Source organism: Equus caballus, chromosome X, assembly GCF_041296265.1.
Source record: "Equus caballus isolate H_3958 breed thoroughbred chromosome X, TB-T2T, whole genome shotgun sequence".
Lineage (NCBI taxonomy): Eukaryota > Metazoa > Chordata > Mammalia > Perissodactyla > Equidae > Equus > Equus caballus.
In genome coordinates this window covers 22,033,610-22,051,852 of record NC_091715.1, presented here as the reverse complement: position 1 = coordinate 22,051,852, position 18,243 = coordinate 22,033,610, and the positions used below count along the sequence as shown (strand labels likewise).

The window sequence follows — 18,243 nt, the reverse complement described above, 5'->3', positions numbered from 1 at the left end:
TATAAATTTTTTCATCCTACGCTGACTCCCTACTACAGTATCTGGTGATAACAAAGGCCACCAGACACAGGCATAGAAAACCAACCCTCTGGTGTGCAAAGAAATCGGGAACCATGGCAGGCAATCTAAGCTAGGGAAAAACATCTGGGTTGTTTTTCAGGACAATGTCCACACTCAGCCCTTAATTCCCAGAATCACTGAGATAATTAGCCTCAGTGAATTCCCCCTCCAATTTCCCCCTCCTTGCAGCAACACACCCCCTTCCACTATTCATTGGTAATACTTTCCCTCTTTTAACTGTCCTGAATCACCAACCAAGCCCATCCACTTGTACAGCCTCAACCTTAGCGGGAGGAGAGCCTCATACACACAGGAAGAAATAGCCTTCTCCATCAGGCATCCTGACAGCTCACAGCTCTGGTACACTGGCAAGGATGCAAGGAACCACCATAGTAGTAAAGAGATGTAGCTCTCTCAGATTCCATCAATAAAATCACTTGGTGGGTAACAGAGGGGAGCCAGCTATACTCTGCATGACAGTGGGCAGCGGGTATTCTAAGGGAGGGTGGGTTATCAGGCATGCCTCTGGTCCTTTCATCCAATAGATCTGCCCACTCAGATCACTGTACAACTTCAGGCTGGTAATGATGATTCAGAGATTCCCTAGCCCTATTTATATAAGTTTTCTAATACCCTCCACCAGATTCTCCACCTTCTCTCCTTCTGGTACCTATTTTACCTTTTGCCAATGTCTGCACGCAGGCCCCTGACTTCAGGTGCCCTGGTCTTTCTGGACTTTTTTTCTTTTTCCAGGAAAGTTAACCCTGAGCTAACATCTGCTGCCAATCCTCTTCTTTTTCCTGAGGAAAGTTGGCCCTGAGCTAACATCTGTGTCCATCTCCCTCTATTTTATATGTGGGACGCTATATGTGGGACACAACATGGCTTGGTAAGCAGTGCGTAGGTCCACACCCAGGATCCGAACTGGCAAACCCTGGGCTGCTGAAGTGGAATGCAACCAACTTAACCGCTATGCCACTGGGCTGGCTCCTCTGGACTTGTTTTAATATGTGATCTCTCTCATGGATTCTGGAAATTGCTCTACTCCTCCCCCCACCACCCAGGTCCTCCTGGTATTCCTCACTTATTAATGTTTTCCTGTCCAGGCCCATTTCCTGGCACCTTGTTATTCTAAAGTATGCAACCAGAGGAATCCTGATACTTAAGATATCACTGCAGAAATGTTGCTTTACATAGGTGAAGGATTAAATTAATCTTCTGCTCAATCTATTTGGAAGATAGGGAAACACAAATTAAAATAAGAGTGAGACAATATATTTTCAATCAAAAGTTTGGCCAAAATTTAAAAGATTGATAAAATAAAATGCCAATGAGAGCTTAATTTATTCACATGCATAAATATGTGAGAAGATAATTTGGCATAGCATTATTGGAACAGAATATCAGCAATATTCGTAAAAATTTACTTTCATCATTCTCTTTCCACTTTAATCTAATTGCACTTTTCTACATCTCTCCTATAATAAAACAAGCACATTTGCCTGAGAATTGATGTTCAGTGATGTTGATATCAGTTCTATTAATCATAGCAACAAATGGGAAACAACTTGTGTGTCCATCAGGAGGAGAATGGTTAAATTATGGCACACACACACTTTAGAATTCTAGGGAGTAGTTTAAAAAGGGAGATGGATCTATATGTTCTCTCACAGAAAGATCTGGCATTTATTTTGTTTAATGAGAAGGGCAAGAGGCAGAACAATATATACATTGTTATACATGTTTTTTAAAAACTCACAGTGTATTTTTCTAGCACATGTATGCAAGAATAGGCCTGAGATAGATTTTAAAATACTACACACGAGATTTTTAACGCAATTACCTCGGGGGAGGGATGAATTCTGGAGGAACGTAGTAAGGAAACAGAATGGTAATTTATCCCTATTGTTAGAATTTTTGGCAGCAAGAATATGTGCCCTATTTCCTTTGTAATTAAAATATTTAAATAAGACTAAGGACAGAAAAGTAGCTGTGTGTTATTCAGATAAAGTATTATGAGATGTAATGAGAAAGGTCTGATTTCTGATGGCTTAACATAACAAAGTTTTATTTCTTATGCAAGGGGTCTCCATAGTCAGGTGACTTGGTGGTCCAGCTGCTTCCATCCTGAACATTCACATCTCAACACAGGCTCTCCATGTTTGCTGCCAAATGAAACAAAAAGCATGGAGGTGGCACGCTGGTTCTCAAGTACCTTGGTCTGGAGGCGACAAGCATGCTTCTGCTCATAATTCAGTGTCAAGGATAGTCACACGACCCTTCCTAACTACAAGTGGACTGGCAAGTAGTCTCCATATGAACCAAGCAAGGAGAGCAATATGTAAAGTGGATGAACACTTACAGATTTTCCCATTAACTGTTACATAGTAGATGTTGAAAAAGGAGCAACTGTTATAATTTGTTACAACGTCAGCCCTCTTCCTTCCTGGAGGATTGTTTTGAGATCAATTTCCTTGCAATTCAAGAACTTTTTTCTAGTGCCTATACGTGACTGGTGTTTTCAAATAGAGGATCATACCAACTTTCAAAACGATCATGTAAATCTCAGCAGGGAGGGTCCACTCTTCTTCACACTATAGCACCTTTCTGCACTTTTTCAATAACCTCTATAATCTCAGTATGCTGAGAATTTTCTTCTTCCGTTGCTGCATGGAAAAACCATAACTTGTGAGTCTCTGCTACCTACCGCCTGAAGAACACGCCTGAACACTTGTGCTGGTGTCTTTAGGCACACTGAAAAACCAGGATTTTCCCCTGGGGCAGATACAGACAAGAGTCAGGAGAATAATGGTGAATTATTTTTTCTTTTCTTATCAAAGCTGGCATGTCTGTCAGGGAGATATTTTCTACTTCAATGGTAGACTGAATAATTGTTCCGCAAAAATGCCCATACTCTTATCCCTGAAACTTGTGAATATGTTATATTACCTAGCCAAAGGCACTTTGCATATGTAATTAAAATTATGGAAAGGACCTTAAAATACAGAGATTATACTGGAGTATCTGGGTGGGTGCAATCTAATGACATGAGCCCTAACAAGCAGAGAACTTTCTCTGGCTGGAGGCAGAAGAGATATGCAACAGAGGAGAAAGTAGGAGAGTTTCCACATGAGACAGGTTCAATGTGCTCTTTCTGAAGTAGGGGCCTACATCATGCAAGAACTGGAGAGAGATCTTGAGGAACTATGTCAGCTTCAGTTGACAGTCGGTGTTTTAACCACAAATAACTGAATTCCTCATAGAACTGAATTCTGAGAGCAACCTAAAAAAGTATGGAACGTGATTCTTCTCAGCACCTCCCAATAAGAACCCAGACTCTGAACAGCTTGATTTGGGCCTTGTGTAACTCTGAACAAAGAAAAAAGCACAGCCAACCCATATTTCTCATCTACAGAAATGTGAGATAATACATGTGAGGTGTTAAGTCTCTTAATTTATGGCAATTTGTTTGTCAGCAATAGACAAATACTACATCTGCCTGGAATGACACCCAAGCTTTTAGGAATCCAGCCTCTGCAGATGGTTGCTACACAGTGGTTTCCTCAGTCCTTCCTCATCTACCACTTAGGAGGGAGTCTTTGGTTCTCCTCCACTTAATTTAAGCTCACTTATCTCCTTTCTTACTAATCTCATCTGCTTTCTAAAACCACTTCCCTAACTTCAGGGTTATCTTTCAAGAACCAGTAGATCCCGTGCCAAATCAGACTCTGCCCAGGGGAAGGACAGGTGATTCTGAACTTTCTGTTCCACTGGGAGCAAAGTGCAGCCTTATGAAAGAAAGCAGGGGGGAGCTGGAAGGCAGGTCAGGATCCTGATTTGGACAGGAGGGCACACGGAGGAAGACTCAGGGCAAGAGGGATGTAATTCGGAAAGTGCTGGAACTAGTCCCAAGTGCTGGGACCAGGGCAGAGTCAGCTCTCAAGGAACTCTGGGGCTAAAGGCAGGAGGATTGTAGGTAACTGAAACCCACAGACTATCCTGAGGTTGTTTTTAATTCTCATTTTTATCTTTATTTATTACACCTGGGGTTAGTACATCGGCAACAAGGTCCTTCATTGTATTGCCTGAGGGATATTGTGACGCAGTGAGAGTAGAAATGAATTAAGAGACAGAACATCTGCTTTATTCCAGAAGGAGTGGATTAGTGAGGGGCCTAAACGAACTGAAACCAGAGGTTTAGCCCCAGTTCTGACACTTATGAGCCATGCGAAGCCAGGAAACTTGCATAGCTCTATGAGGCTTTTCTGTGAAGTGAGCCTGATAAGCCCAGCTGTGAAGGAGTCTTGGGACGGATGTAATGTATGAAAGCACCTGGCACAGTGTCTGGCCTGTGTTGAGTCTTTAAAAGTTTGCAGTTATTACTATCATTATTTTGACCCCAGACACTACCAGAATCTGCTCTGTGATTTTTTTTAATCCAAGAGACAGCAGAGAATATATAGCACTCTATGATACAGCACAACAAATCAGCTAACATGGTAATTAGCAAGTAAAACTAAATTACTTACGATATCAGTATTTGAGGATGTTATTTATTGTAGGTGTGGAGGAGTCTTCTCCAGTTGGATGAAACTTAAGGATCCTAGAATTTGTGTCAAGAACCAACTCCTTCCATCCAAACTACCTCTATTTTCATTTATTTCAGTCACATTACCAATATAGCCCTCACTTGGACTTTGCCAAATTACATATAAGACAACCTAATAAAATGAACTTTTAATGCAGTAGGCTCTGTCTTTCCTAGGCCAGAGCAAAGGTTGCTAAGACAGTGGCTTCCTGGCATATCCATCATGTGAGTATCACCCCTATTTCTCAGAAACTCCCTGGGGATAATATACATAAAACACATAGTTCTTGTGCTATGCTCAGCTGCAGTGGGAAAAGGACACTGGGAAAGGATACAGGACACCTTCCATTCTTGTCCCAGGTGGAGAATTCTCTCTGGTTTATCCATGACTCAAAAGTAACTGGTAGCAGTAGTTTTTTCATTCCAGGCTTCAATCTCTCAACTCTGGACGCACCTTCCAAGGGTCTGGCCCCTGCCCACCATTCCCACAGCCTCATCTGAACCACCACCCAGCTTAACATAAAATTGACTTACACTGAAGAACATGCAGTTTCCCAAGGCCCCAAACCCACTTCCTCAGGGCATTTACACCTGACTGCTCACATCTGGATCCTCCCATATTCTCTCCTTCTTTTGACTTGTCCTTAGGTCTTAGGGTGTATCTCACCATCTTCTTTACTTGACAGCTGCTCCTAGACTCTAAAATTCTACCAGCATGGTGGGTCTTTATCCTGACGTTCCCAGTGCTAGCACAGAGCCTCCCAAAGAGCAGATGCTCAAATAATGTTTGAGAAATAAATGAGACAATGTGCAAGATGTCTAATTTATTATGATGTAGTTAATTCTACATTCTTGAATAAACTAAGCACATTCAAGTATATATATCTTAATTTTACAGAACAGACTAAATGTGAAAAGGAAATGCAAAAATTTATCATCTTTTACGTTATGTCTCTATTTCTTGACCCTAACTATTTTACTGCTGAGTTCTTTCACATTTTCAAGGAAATGCCTAATCCACTACTATGCTATCTTGTTCCAAATAACAAAATAAGATGGGACATTTCTCAATTTCTTCTATAAAATAGTAGAACTCTTACTCTTAAATCTCATAAACATAGATAAATGTGTGACTTATATCATTCATAAACTCATATTCTGAAGCTAGTTAAACCTTCTATTAAAAGGAGCAACATTTAAACAAATATCCAAGTTACTACATAGAACAGCAACACAAACATGTTCTATACTACGTTTTCTTCAGCCCCACCCTTATCTTCCACTGATGAGAACATTAGCTGTTCTCTTCAAACACATAGGAAATAATCTTCCTCAGCCTTCACTTGGGGCGGGAAGAGCTACTGGCCATGGCCCTGGATTGCACACTGGCCTTGGCAGTAGTGGCAGCCCTGGCTGCAGCTCGGGCTAGGGCTCTCTCTTCCTCATCTCGCAAAGCCTCTTCATACCAGGTTGGGAAGGCACTGAACACGGTATCATGGATCTTGGCCACAAACTCTAGGATTTTCATCTTGCTGGTTTCAGCATGGGCTCTTGGACCCCGGAGGAATTCATATCGTGGAGGATCACTATTGGGCACCTGCCGGTACTCCAGGTAATTTTCTTTCACCAAATCTTGGGTGATGAGCTTCCTGGGCTCCCCGTAGATGAAGTTGTTCTCCCCAGCATATATCCCCATCATATTCAGCACTTTCCAAACTTCCTCTTCAGCGGCACGGTTGCCCTTCGTGAAGATCACACCCAGGACAGTCATCAGCAGGCCAGTCTTGGGCATGCCTCTGTTATCATTCACTCTTGAATCGTAATCTAGCTCCAGTTTGTTGACAAGAACGTAGATGTTCCTGTTGGGATCCACTTCCTTCACATCAAGGCCAAAGACCAGCTCTATGTGATCGGAGGCTTTCTTGAGGATCTCATGGAAGTGATTCTTATATACTTGGATTACATTTTTCAGCATGTCTGCCTTTGTAATGGGCTCTTTCATTTGATACTTGTGCAGAAGGTAATGCACCAACATAGTAACTTTCTCTTCTATATGGCTTTTGTGCCAGTTCTTAGGGGTATCCTGGGCCTGTGATGCATTTGGTCTTTCCTCCACTTGATTGTTGGCACCTTCATCAAATCTTGTGTTTGAAACAGCTGCAGCAGTAGTAGTGGTGGAGCGGACTCTCTCAGGCACTTGAGGATTGCTGGGTGTTTCAGTGGCAGATGAGCTCTGGGGAACATCTTTGAAACTAGGAGATGGCGAAGAAGGGGACTCTTCTTCTTCTGGTGCAGTGGCCTGAGCACCTGCCAGCTCCTTGAGCTCTTCTCGAGCCTGGCGGCGTTTCTCACGGGCACGAAGCTTACTCTTCTGGCCCCGAGGCATGATGACTGTGATCAGGGACAGCAGGCAGGGGTGTGGGAAAGAGGGTAGATGATTTGGTGACCTGTAGGAAAGAGGATGAAATGGCGTGATACCCTTTAGCAGGGAGATACCACCTTGGGCTTTATCGACAGCCATCTCTGCAGGTTTCCTTGAGGGCACTGCTCTAGGAACCCACACGGCTTCTCTTCTCTGATCAGCCTGTCCCCTGAGGACTTTGTGGAAGTAACTAGAGTTTGCCTTAGGCTACAGCTCTTCAACCCTACCTGGGTCTTACTGGAACTGGTACAGGTCTGGCAAGTCCAGGCCCTGTGGAGCCTCCCCAGTTCTGGAATAGCAGGTCTTTGAGTTCACATTCAGGACCATTACCTTGACTTCTGGCAGGACCTGAGGTCCTCTGCTCAGGTGCTCTGATGCCGACCTCTCATTCCAAAGCCCCCACCTCTCTGACATACTGGAGGAGGAACTGAAGAGGAATCTTATCTGAACACGCCTGCGCAGGGACACCCTGGGATGACAACAATGGCAGAGCTATGTGGGACCCTCTCCATCCTGGGATAATTAGGGTTCTCACTCCTCACTCAGAGTCTTCACCTTGGCTTCTTGCAAGGCCTGGGACTCCTCCCTCAGCTGAGCTTAGACGTATCGCCTTGAAGCGGGGCCCTCACATCCCTGAAAGTCCTAAGGAGGAGTTTAGGGAGGTCTCAGTCTAACATCTTTTCCGGGGACCCCTGCCAGGGATGACATCACATGTAGGGCTCTGTGAAACACCCTCTGGGGGCCAGCTGGTGGCACAGCAGTTAAGTTTACACGTTCTGCTTCTCGGCTGCCCAGGGTTCACCGTTTCGAATCCCGGGTGTGGACATGGCACTGCTTGGCAAAAGCCAGGCTGTGGTAGGCGTCCCACATATAAAATAGAGGAAGATGGGCATGGATGTTAGCTCAGGGCCAGTCTTCCTCAGTAAAAAGAGGAGGATTGGCAGCAGTTAGCTCAGGGCTAATCTTCCTCAAAAAAAAAAAAAAAGAAACACCCTCTGTTCTGTGATGAGGGTTCCCTCAATACTTAGGTTCCTTATCATGGCTCCTCCCTTTGCCTGGTATCCTCCCTTCTGCAGAGTTGAGGCCTACAACAATGAGACCAAGGCTCTCCTCCACCTGATATCCTGGAATATGCAGGGAGATTTGGGGGACACTCATAATGACAGATCTCCCCAGGGCTGCCCAAGGCTGACCACAGAGGAAGAACCTGATTCTGTGTATCCCCCTCAGTCCTCCTTTGACTTCTAGAAGGGCCTAAGTCACCTCCTTCTAATAGGGCCCACATTTCCCTCTGACCACTGAGGATAAAGTGAGGGAACTCTTAGCCCGACAGCCCGGCTGAGGGCTTATAGTATGGGTAGTGCTCTGTGGGCCCCTCTTGTCCTGAGGAATTCCCCTTGGTTTTTTGCTCAAGGTTCTGAACCTAACTCCAAGCCAGCCCTAGGACTCTTCCTTCTGCTAATTTGAATCGCCTAATCTTAGACAAAGGCTCTTATGCACCTCTCCCCCCCACGACCACCATAAGGTAAAGTGAGGGGGCACCTGGGCCTTACGGCAATGCCAGGGGTGGGGCTCTGTAGGCCTCCAATGTTCGGGGGAGGCAGTTTCCCCCAGAATGCAAATAGGGGCATCCATTAACTCCCCGCAGACCCTGGGACTCCTTCCTCTGCTGGCCTGAGGCAGACACCCTGGTCAAATATCCTCACCTTCTGGAGCGGCCAGACACGGAAGTCAGGTAAGCCACTTCCAGCCACCCCTGCTTGGGGTCTCCCTGGGCTGATAGCAGGGGCCGGACTCTGTGACTCCTCTGTTATGGGGGAGGGGATGTTCCACCGAACTCACATAGGATCCTTCATTTACTCCTGACAGGGCCTGGATTCCTCCCTCTGCTGGCTTTATGCCAATACCCTGGTCTAAGGCTATTACTTCTCTGAGTTCCCAGAAGGAGAATTCGGAGGACAATACATTCCGCGACACCTGCCTAGAACCTTCTTTGGTTAACGGCAGGGGCAGGACTGTGAGGCCTTCTGTCTTTTGGGATAGGGGATTCTCTCAAACCTTACTCAATATCCTAACCTTACTCAATATCCTTACCTCACCTCTGGCAGAGCCTGGATTCCTCCCTCTGCTCGCCGAATGCCGACCCTCTCACGACAGTCGCATCTCCTACAGACTCCAAAGACGGAAGTCAGTGTGCGACACATCCAGCTACCTCTGCCTGGGGCCTCCCAGGGCTGACAGCAGGGGTGGGACGACAAAGGTCGTGACTCTGTCGTAGTGTGAGTGGTATTTAAAGTCCTGTCCTTGGAGGTGGGTCCTCATTTTGGCTCCTGGTTCATTGATTAAAGGCTCTTTGAGGACTGTCACCTCCCTGTAACTTCCGGGTGGTTTCTCAGCTTAAACCCTGGCGAACAATGGATCCGCATCCCGGGCGTGATGTGAGATCCAGAAGCTGCAGCACAAGGTATCGGGGCCAGGACAGGTTCTGAGCTGTCAGAGAAAATGCATGGTGATGATGGGATCTCTCCACTAGTCAAACTTCAACTTTGGGGAACTTTCTGTTTGAGAAGATCTACTTTCTACAAGGAAGAGGCAGATCTGCATAATTTTGTGAGACCCAGGTCTTTTGATCTTATCTAATACTGCACAGTGTAGTGAAATTCTTTTTAATTTTGACTCTCATTTACAACAAATATATTATATACATGTTCTAATAATTACTGCTTTGGATAGTAAAGCTCTTGATTGTACTATAGTTCTCTATACACCAGCTTTATGAAGTCACTTAGTTATTTGGATAATCCATGGCCTTTTCCTTTGAATTTTCTAAAATGATGATCACATTTACAACAAATAATTTCTATTTCTTTTTAATATTCCTAACCTTTATTTGTTTTTGTATTCTTATCCTCTGGATATGCATTCTGGTCCACTTTTGAACAACAGAGATGATAACCTACTGCTATGTCTTGTTCCTTACATTAATGGGAATGCTATTAACATTTCACATTTTACATTTAAGTTTGTTTGCTATAGATTTTAGGAAATGGAATTCTTCTAATGTTTGTTTGCTAAATGCTATTATGTATTGGTCTTGAATTTTTTTTCAAAAGCTGATCAAATGCCTATTTTAATCTTGTCTGTTAATGTGGTAATATTTTAGGCAGTTTTCTTTCTAATGTTATATCATCTTTACATTTCTTGGATTCAGCCTTTTTTTTCCTATTTAATTCAATGCTATATTGAACCTTCCAAGAATTTATTTATGATCTTTGCCTGTATGTGGGTGACCTTGGCTCAGGTGTTCTCGCTTCAGAGTGTCCTCAGCTGGTTTTCTTATCAAGGAGAGCTAGCCTGGGAAAATGAGTTGAAAAATTTCCCATCTTTTTGTATGCTTTAGATGCGTTTAGACAAGACTGTGGTTAATTTTTTGCTTATTATTTGGTAGAGCTGGCCTCCAGCTGCCTTGTCCTGGAACATTTGAAGGTCGCTAGAGCTTCAAGGACTGTTTCAGTTTGTATTTCTCAATTACAGTTTTCTATTTCTGTTTGGACCAGTTGAGTAACAACTAAGATTTTTCTAAGTAAAGTCTAGTTCAGTTGGGGTTTCAAACTGAATGGCTACGTCTATATTCTATTTATTGTAGCAATTCTCAAGCATAAACAACAGTAGAGACAATAGTATTATAAAACCAATATACCTGACACCAGAAGCAACAATCGTCAATACATGGCTAATCCGGTTCCATTTATACCCATACCTACACCCATCTCTGCCACAGAAATAATGAGAAACAAATTTTAGATATCATACCATCTCCTCTTTAAATATTTCAGTATCTGTTTCTAAAAGATAGGTATCCTTTATGAAGCATAAACCAATTACGCATATCCTATCTTAAAAAATTACTTCTTAATATCATTAATGTCCAATTATTTTTCACATTTACCTGACTGACATATTTTTTAATGTTTTTTCCTTGAATTAGGATCAAATAAAATCTATTCATTGTCATTGCTTTTTATTTTCATTATCTATCCTCCTCCCCCCACCACCACACGTTACCTCTTTTTCCCTGTCATTTTTTTGTCGGAAAAAAAGCACATCTTATGTTCTGTCCAGTTTCATATGGCCAGGATTTTGCTGATTGCAATGCTGGTGTCCTTCTCCCCCTATATTTCTTTAATCAGTAGAAGTTTGATCAGATTAAGATTTAACTTTTTCTGTCTCATTTTTTGTTTGAAAAGACCACTCCATAGGTGATCCTGTGAACTTTCATTATGAGGAACCTAATGTCTGTCTCCCTTCATGTTGATATTTGCAGTCTTTGAAGATTAGCATATTTATCCATTAATTAATTAAGGGTTACACAATGTTAATTTTCTATTTCTATCATTCCCTCTGAGTTTATTAGATGAAATATATCTTTATGTAGAAACCTATCCTTGTCCACCATTTGCTAATGATATTTATAGTATTCTCTCATAATATTTAAATTTCTTCTGAATCTATATTTTGTACAATATTAACTAATATCACTTACTTCTGTTTTTTTTGGTAATTGATGATACCTATAAAACTGTCAATTAAATCAATCTTTTCAAAGAACAGCCTTTTGTTAGTTGGCTCCATTACTTTCTAATCCATCATTTCTGAATTTTTCTTCATTATTTCCTATGTTCTATTTCCTTGGGTTTAATATGGTATTCTTTCTCTAGTTTCTTGAAATGTTTCCATACTTTAAATATTTCTATTTTTTTGTCCATTGGGATTTTAATTTCAATAACTATATTTTTATTTCTAGATATTGTTTCAGTTCTTTTTCAAATTAGCCTGTTCTTTTTCCCAATTTCTCATTCTTCTCATCTCTATGCTTTCTTTTCTCTTTAATAGATTTTTTTTATTGAGGTGTAATTGACATGTAACATGTTAGTTTCAGATGTACAACATAATAATCTTATATATGTATATATTGTGAAATGATCACCATGATAAATCTAGTTAACATCTATCACCACATATAGTTACAATTTTTTTTCTTGTGATGAGAACTTTTAAGATCTATCCTCTTAGCAACTTTCAAATTTACAAAATAGTACTTTTAACTATAGTCACCATGCTGTATATTATATCCCCAGGACTTATTTATTTTATAACTGGAATTTTGTATACCTTTTGACAAACTTCACCCACCATCCACCACCTGCTTCTGGCAACCACCAATCAGTTTTCTATATCTATGAGTTCTTTTTTTAGATTCCACATATAAGTGAGATCATACAGTATTGTCTGTCTCTGTCTGACTTATTTCACTTAGCATAATGTCCTCAAGGCCCATCCATGTTGTCACAAATGGCAAGATTTCATTCTTTTTTACAGCTGAATAATATTGTAAATATACACACCACATTTTCTTTATCCATTCACCCATCAAAGGACACTTAGGTTGTTTACATATCTTGGCTATTGTAAATAATGCTGCAGTGAACAGGATGGTGCATATATCTTTTCAAGTTAGTGTTTTAATTTTCTTCCAGCTACCCAGCAGTGGAATTGCTGCATCCTATGGTAGTTCTATTTTTAATTTTTTGAGGAACCCTATACTGCTTTTCATAATGGTTGCACTAGTTTTTAAGTAAATCTATTTAAGGCTATAAATATCCCTCTGAGTACCACTTGGGCTATTTCCCACAAGTAACACTGTAGAGCTTTATGTGCAGTGCTGGAGTTTTTTACAAGCTGAATATGTTTATGTATTCCTTATGCTCTTAGAATGTTTTGAATACACACACACACACACACACATATATACACACATACACAAAAACTAGTGAGTGCAGAAAATTATTTGTGGGAGGATGTGAAAAGGAGAGAATTATTTACAGGAGGTTTTAGGGTACCGGGGTGTTTTGCTTTGTTTTGTTTGGGTTATATTTGATATAAGAGACTTGACCACATTTAACTGCTTGTGACTGAGTTGAATTTTTCCTAGGAATTAAAAGAGGGTTTCACATTAGAAAATCAAATAATATAATTAGCTAAATGCAACTGTCACAGATTATTCAGGAAAATAGAAATTATTGTAAATGTATAACTCAGAATTTAATGCAAGAAATTAGTTACCCAAGTGATGGAGAAGCCAAACAGGGTAGAGTCAGGCAAACCAATACTTAGCAACTTAAGGAAATCACTCCCATCTCTAGGGTAGAGGGACAAAGAGAAGAGGTAATGTTACTGGAGACTGCGAGTTGGGGGTCAAAAGATCTAAAACCATGGTTAACCAATATGTCGGAGGCTAAAGCCTTGGAGAAGATTTAGCCATTGAAAGAGCAGCCACCTGATGGAGAGATAGAGAAGGAGAAAATTTCTGGCTGTTTCTGTCCTCCTGGGCTATAATCTGCTGGCGTTCTTGCTGCCTGAACCATGATAGCAGCCATATATTGTAGAACCTAGGAAATGCAGACTGCAGGAGTAATCTCCTGAATACTAGCGAGCAGAGCAAGGAAAGTAAGGAATGGATCTGAGGGCAAATAAGTATTGAACTGGCATACTACATTGACAGATTAAATGAGAAAAATATCTAAGTTGATAAATAAAAGTGTTTTATAAAAAATCAATATTAACTCATGATAAAAAGAGATTTTTATTTTTATTCCACATTGTAATAAAGGTACCTGCCAGCACAGTAAAAGGAAACAAATGAAATAAAAGAGTTAAGGATTGGAAAATAAGATGCTTTAGTTGTCAATTCTCCATAAAATGATATCTAAGTTCAACAAAATCTTCTTGAAAATCTTAGCAGCCTTTTTAAAAAATAAACTGATACACTGTAAAATTTATATGTCAATACAAGGGACCAAGAGAAGTCAAAATAACTTTGAAAAAGAAAAAGGGAATTTGGAGGACTAACACTACCTGATTTCAAGACTTATTATAAACTACAATAATGAAGACAGTGTGCTATTTTTGTTAAGATGGGCAAATAGATCAATGGAACAGAATAGAAAGACCAGCAATAGACCCGAATACGTATGGGCAACTGATTGTCAACAGTGGTGCAAAGGTAGTTCAGTGAAGAAAAGATAGTCTTTTCAAAAAATAATACTTGAACAATTGGGAAATACACGTACATACGTACACACACACACACACACACACACTTTGATCCATTCCTTTCAATGTATAGAAAATTCACATAAAATGGCTCACAGATGTAATTGTAAAATCCAAAACTGTAAAACTGCTAGAAGGAAACATAGGAGAAAAATTTGGGTTCTTGGGCTAGGCAAAGATTTCTTAGCTACAACTCCAAAAGGACAATTCATAAAAGAATAAATTGATAAGTTGGATTTCACTAAAATTAAAAATACCTGTTCCTCAAAAGACTGGTCATACCAAGTATTGCCAAGAGTGTGAAGGAACTTTCATGCATTGCTGGTGGGGATGTAAACTGGTACATCCACTTTAGAAAACAGTTTGGCAGTTTCTTAAAAAGTTAACTATACATCTGCAATATGGCCTAGCTATTATACTACCAGATATTTACCTGAGAGAAATGAAAGCTTATACTCTTGCAAAGATGTATAGATGAAGGTTCATAGCATCTTTATTTGTAGTAGTGAAAAACTGGAAATAACTCAAATGTCTGCCAACACGTGAATAAACTGTGGTATATACATGCAATGGACTATTATTCAGCAGTAAAAAGACTGAACTATTGATACATGCTGTAACATGCATGAATCTCTAAATAATTATTTTGCATGAAAGCAGCCAGACAAAATAACACACACTGTATGACTCCACTTATATAAAATTCCAGGAAATGAAAACTAATGTATAGTGACATAAAGGATATCATTCACTGGTTGCCTGTGGGAGGGATGTGAAAGAAGTTACAAAGGAGCCTGAGGAACCTTTTAGAGGTGATAGATATATTCATAATGATGATTGTCATGGTGGTTACGTGAATGTATACATATGCCAAAACTTATCAAATTGTGAGCTTTAAATATATGCAGGGGCCAGCCTGGTGGCGTATCGGTTAAATGTGCACGTGCCACTTCAGTGGCCCAGGGTCTGCCGGTTCGGATCCCGGCTGTGGACATGGCACCGCTTGACAAGCCATGCTGTGGCAGGCGTCCCACATATAAAGTAGAGGAAGATGGGCACGGATGTTAGCTCAGGGCCAGTCTTCCTCAGCAAAAAGAGGAGGATTGGTGGCAGATGTTAGCTCAGGGCTAATCTCCCCCCCCCCAAAAAAAAAGTATATATATATGCAGTTTATTCTATGTCAGGTACACCTTAATAAAGCTGTTAAAAATTCTAGAAGCGAATCTAATCTATGGTTAAAATCAGGACTGTGGAAGAGGAGTGATGTGGAGGTGGTCTATTGGAATTGGCTGGGAAAGGCACAACTGATCTTTGTGAGGTGGTGGAATAATACTATATCTTGATAAGGGATGGGTTACACATGTGTATGCATTCATACACTTAGGTTTTTAAATATGCTCTATGAATATTATAGAAGAAGAATACAAATATGATTCAGAATAGAACAAAATGAGCTTTAAGGAAACATGAACACCCAATTTTTATTTATAGTGCTAAATTATCCACTTTATTTAATCCATTGATAAAACATAAGTCAAATATTACTCAATCCTTCTTAGTTTCATTTGCAGCAAATATTTGAGTAATTTTACATGTATTTTCACTTTTCACATGGCTGTTATGGCATTGTATATATATTCTTCAACTGTTCTTTCTGTGTGTTTGACATTTTAGGGCTCATCTTACTCCTTTATCTAGAATCAATTCCTAATATTTGTTGGTCATAATTAACTCAATCCCAAATATCATAATAACAAAAAGAACAAGGTAAGAGTACTTTGTAATTAAGGATAAATAAGTTCTAGATGAGTAATTTTTGAAGCCAGAACTATTGAAAAAAAAAACATGTAGGTAGTTTAAACATGTACGGTGTTGCTAATAAACATTCATTATTACCATAATGGAAGCACATTACAGTATCATTACCATAAAATACAGGAAATATTCAGTGTTATTTTATTTTTTATTTATTTATTTTTTTTGTGAGGAAGATTGACCCTGAGCTAACATCTGTGCCCATCTTCCTCCTTTTTTTGTATGCAGGATGCTGCCACAGCATGGCTTGATAAGAGGTATGTAGGTCCAGACCCGGGATCCAAACCCACAAATCCCGGGCTGCCAAAGCAGAGCACGTGAACCTAACCACCATGCCACCGGGCTGGCCCTGCAATAAGTTATTTTAAACAAAAGGGAATAATAAACTAGCTTACCATCTATTTGTGTGACCCAAAAGCAAAAGCCCCAAAGAAGAGCATAAGATCTAGTGTGTGAGAAATTTGTATATTGCCTAGACCCTGTTTCAAAGGATAAGCTTTTTGACTTTTCATCTCGCAGGTAGATGGTACTTTGCTTAAAATAGGCTACTCCTCTTTGAGATTGGTCACCATGTTGGTCTCTGTGCTTTACCTATGCATTTGATATGGTCATTCTCATGCAGATCATTTTTTGATATTCACATTGTTTTTTTTAACCAAAAACCAACTGTTGAGATCTAACTTATTATTTCAGCAAGTAATTCATGCAGCAGTCATCCTTACTCCATCTCTACTACCTCTGTCATCCCTAAACTCCATATTGAATCAGTGATCCTCCACTCATCAGCCACAACCCAACGCCTTATGGTTACTACTTCACTGACAATATCTCATGCACTAATATTCACCACTTCCTTAATCTTCACCCCATTCTTTAAGCCTTAACCAATTACTGACTCTGTTTCCGTATCTGTCTCCAACGATTAGGCTCAAGGATGAGTTGAGATTTTTGGCAATATAGGATTAGTTTTAAGGAACGAGTAAATACTTTATCATCATATAACTTAAATATAGCAAATCATCATATAACTTAAATATAGCAAACATTTTTACTTTAATTTTTTTACTTTTCTCTATTTTTTAGCATACTGTGTAGCAATTAGGGGCAATTAGCTTTGCCTTTTTCCAGTTTCTAGATCCAAAAACAGGAATAATAGAAGAGGAAGCACAGACTTCAGACATCCTCAAACTAATTATAGTACCGTGGTGAATGTCCAAAATCTCTATGTTATGTCTACTTATATCTTGGTTTTTAGGGCCCAATCCTAAGCATGGAGTCATGCAGACATTATATCTAAAGGACATTTAAAGTTTCTTCAAGGATCAAAACTGGACTCCAGTTCTAGCTTCCGAGTTTCCCGTAATGACATCAAGTGCAACTGCAAAGAAATGATTGACTGAAACTCTGCCTATTCTTCAGGCTAGTCCTTGTTCTTTGGTGATAAAAATAACTTCGTAATGTTGTCCAGAGCTCTAACCCCACCAGCACCAGTATTTTGGTCAACACTGGGGCCAGCAAATTAATCCTGATGCTGAGAAAATCCAGGAAGAAGATATTCCCTCCTCTAGCAACACTGTAGTACTATAGATAACTATGATGTGAAATTAGTAATACTGCTGCCCACGTGTATGCAGAACTCAGTGACAATTTCAGCATGACAACTGGGTGTAAAACTGCATGCCCCTCCTCCATAGGAGTACATGTTTTAAATTGTGTAGTACCTAAAATTAAAAAGAAAAAAAGACGTCAGGGTGGGGATAGAACAAGAGCCTATGGCAGAAACTCATGAAAATTTTCAGTAGTTAAATACCTTTGTTTCCTCCTATATTCTCACACAAAATCCCATAAAAACATTGTGTGCAACTATTGTAGATAATTATATAAGATAATCAATGCAAATTATGAATATAATGAGTTTATTTCCTATATTTTTAAGTTGTTCATACTGCTTAAACACAGAAGAAATTCGGATAAGTAATTAGCAAAGGAACTTATATTTATGTGGCTTAAATATTCACATGTATTCCTCAAATATATGTGAATAAAATATATATAAATTTGTATATAACATAAATAATATTGAAACTTATGCAAATTTATATTTATATATAAATTATATAAAAATATATACACATATGTTATTCTTACAGCTCTGACAACAGTTAAAGTGAAAACTATGAACCTAAACAAGTAAAAATAATGTAAATATAACAACATAGAGTTTACTTTTATCATTACACAACCT

The 18,243-nt window shown here is 39.8% G+C and overlaps 1 protein-coding gene across 2 annotated transcripts; it reads right to left on the bottom strand.

The window, feature by feature from the left end:
• Positions 1-5,457: 5,457 nt before the first annotated feature.
• Positions 5,458-9,382, bottom strand: LOC100062040 (melanoma-associated antigen B10-like). Of its 2 annotated transcripts, none has more exons than XM_070257340.1 (2): positions 9,165-9,382; positions 5,458-7,095 (listed from the first exon to the last, which is right to left on the bottom strand). In XM_070257340.1, exons 1-2 carry the CDS (start codon positions 9,272-9,274, stop codon positions 5,988-5,990), a joined length of 1,218 nt encoding a protein of 405 aa, XP_070113441.1. In that variant the 5' UTR covers positions 9,275-9,382; the 3' UTR covers positions 5,458-5,987. The 2 variants fall into 2 exon arrangements, with proteins under 2 accessions (XP_070113441.1, XP_014584357.3); XM_014728871.3 differs by having other exon boundaries at positions 9,170-9,309.
• Between the last annotated feature and the right edge of the window lie 8,861 nt (positions 9,383-18,243).

Excerpts from the sequence above, each read along its gene's own strand:
- LOC100062040 (XM_070257340.1), bottom strand. The coding sequence starts at position 9,274 with ATGTGTCGCACACTGACTTCCGTCTTTGGAGTCTGTAGGAGATGCGAC. Across the intron at positions 7,096-9,164 it reads CAGGCTCTGCCAGAGGTGAG|GTCACCAAATCATCTACCCT; the intron begins GTAAGGATATTG and ends TCTTTCCTACAG.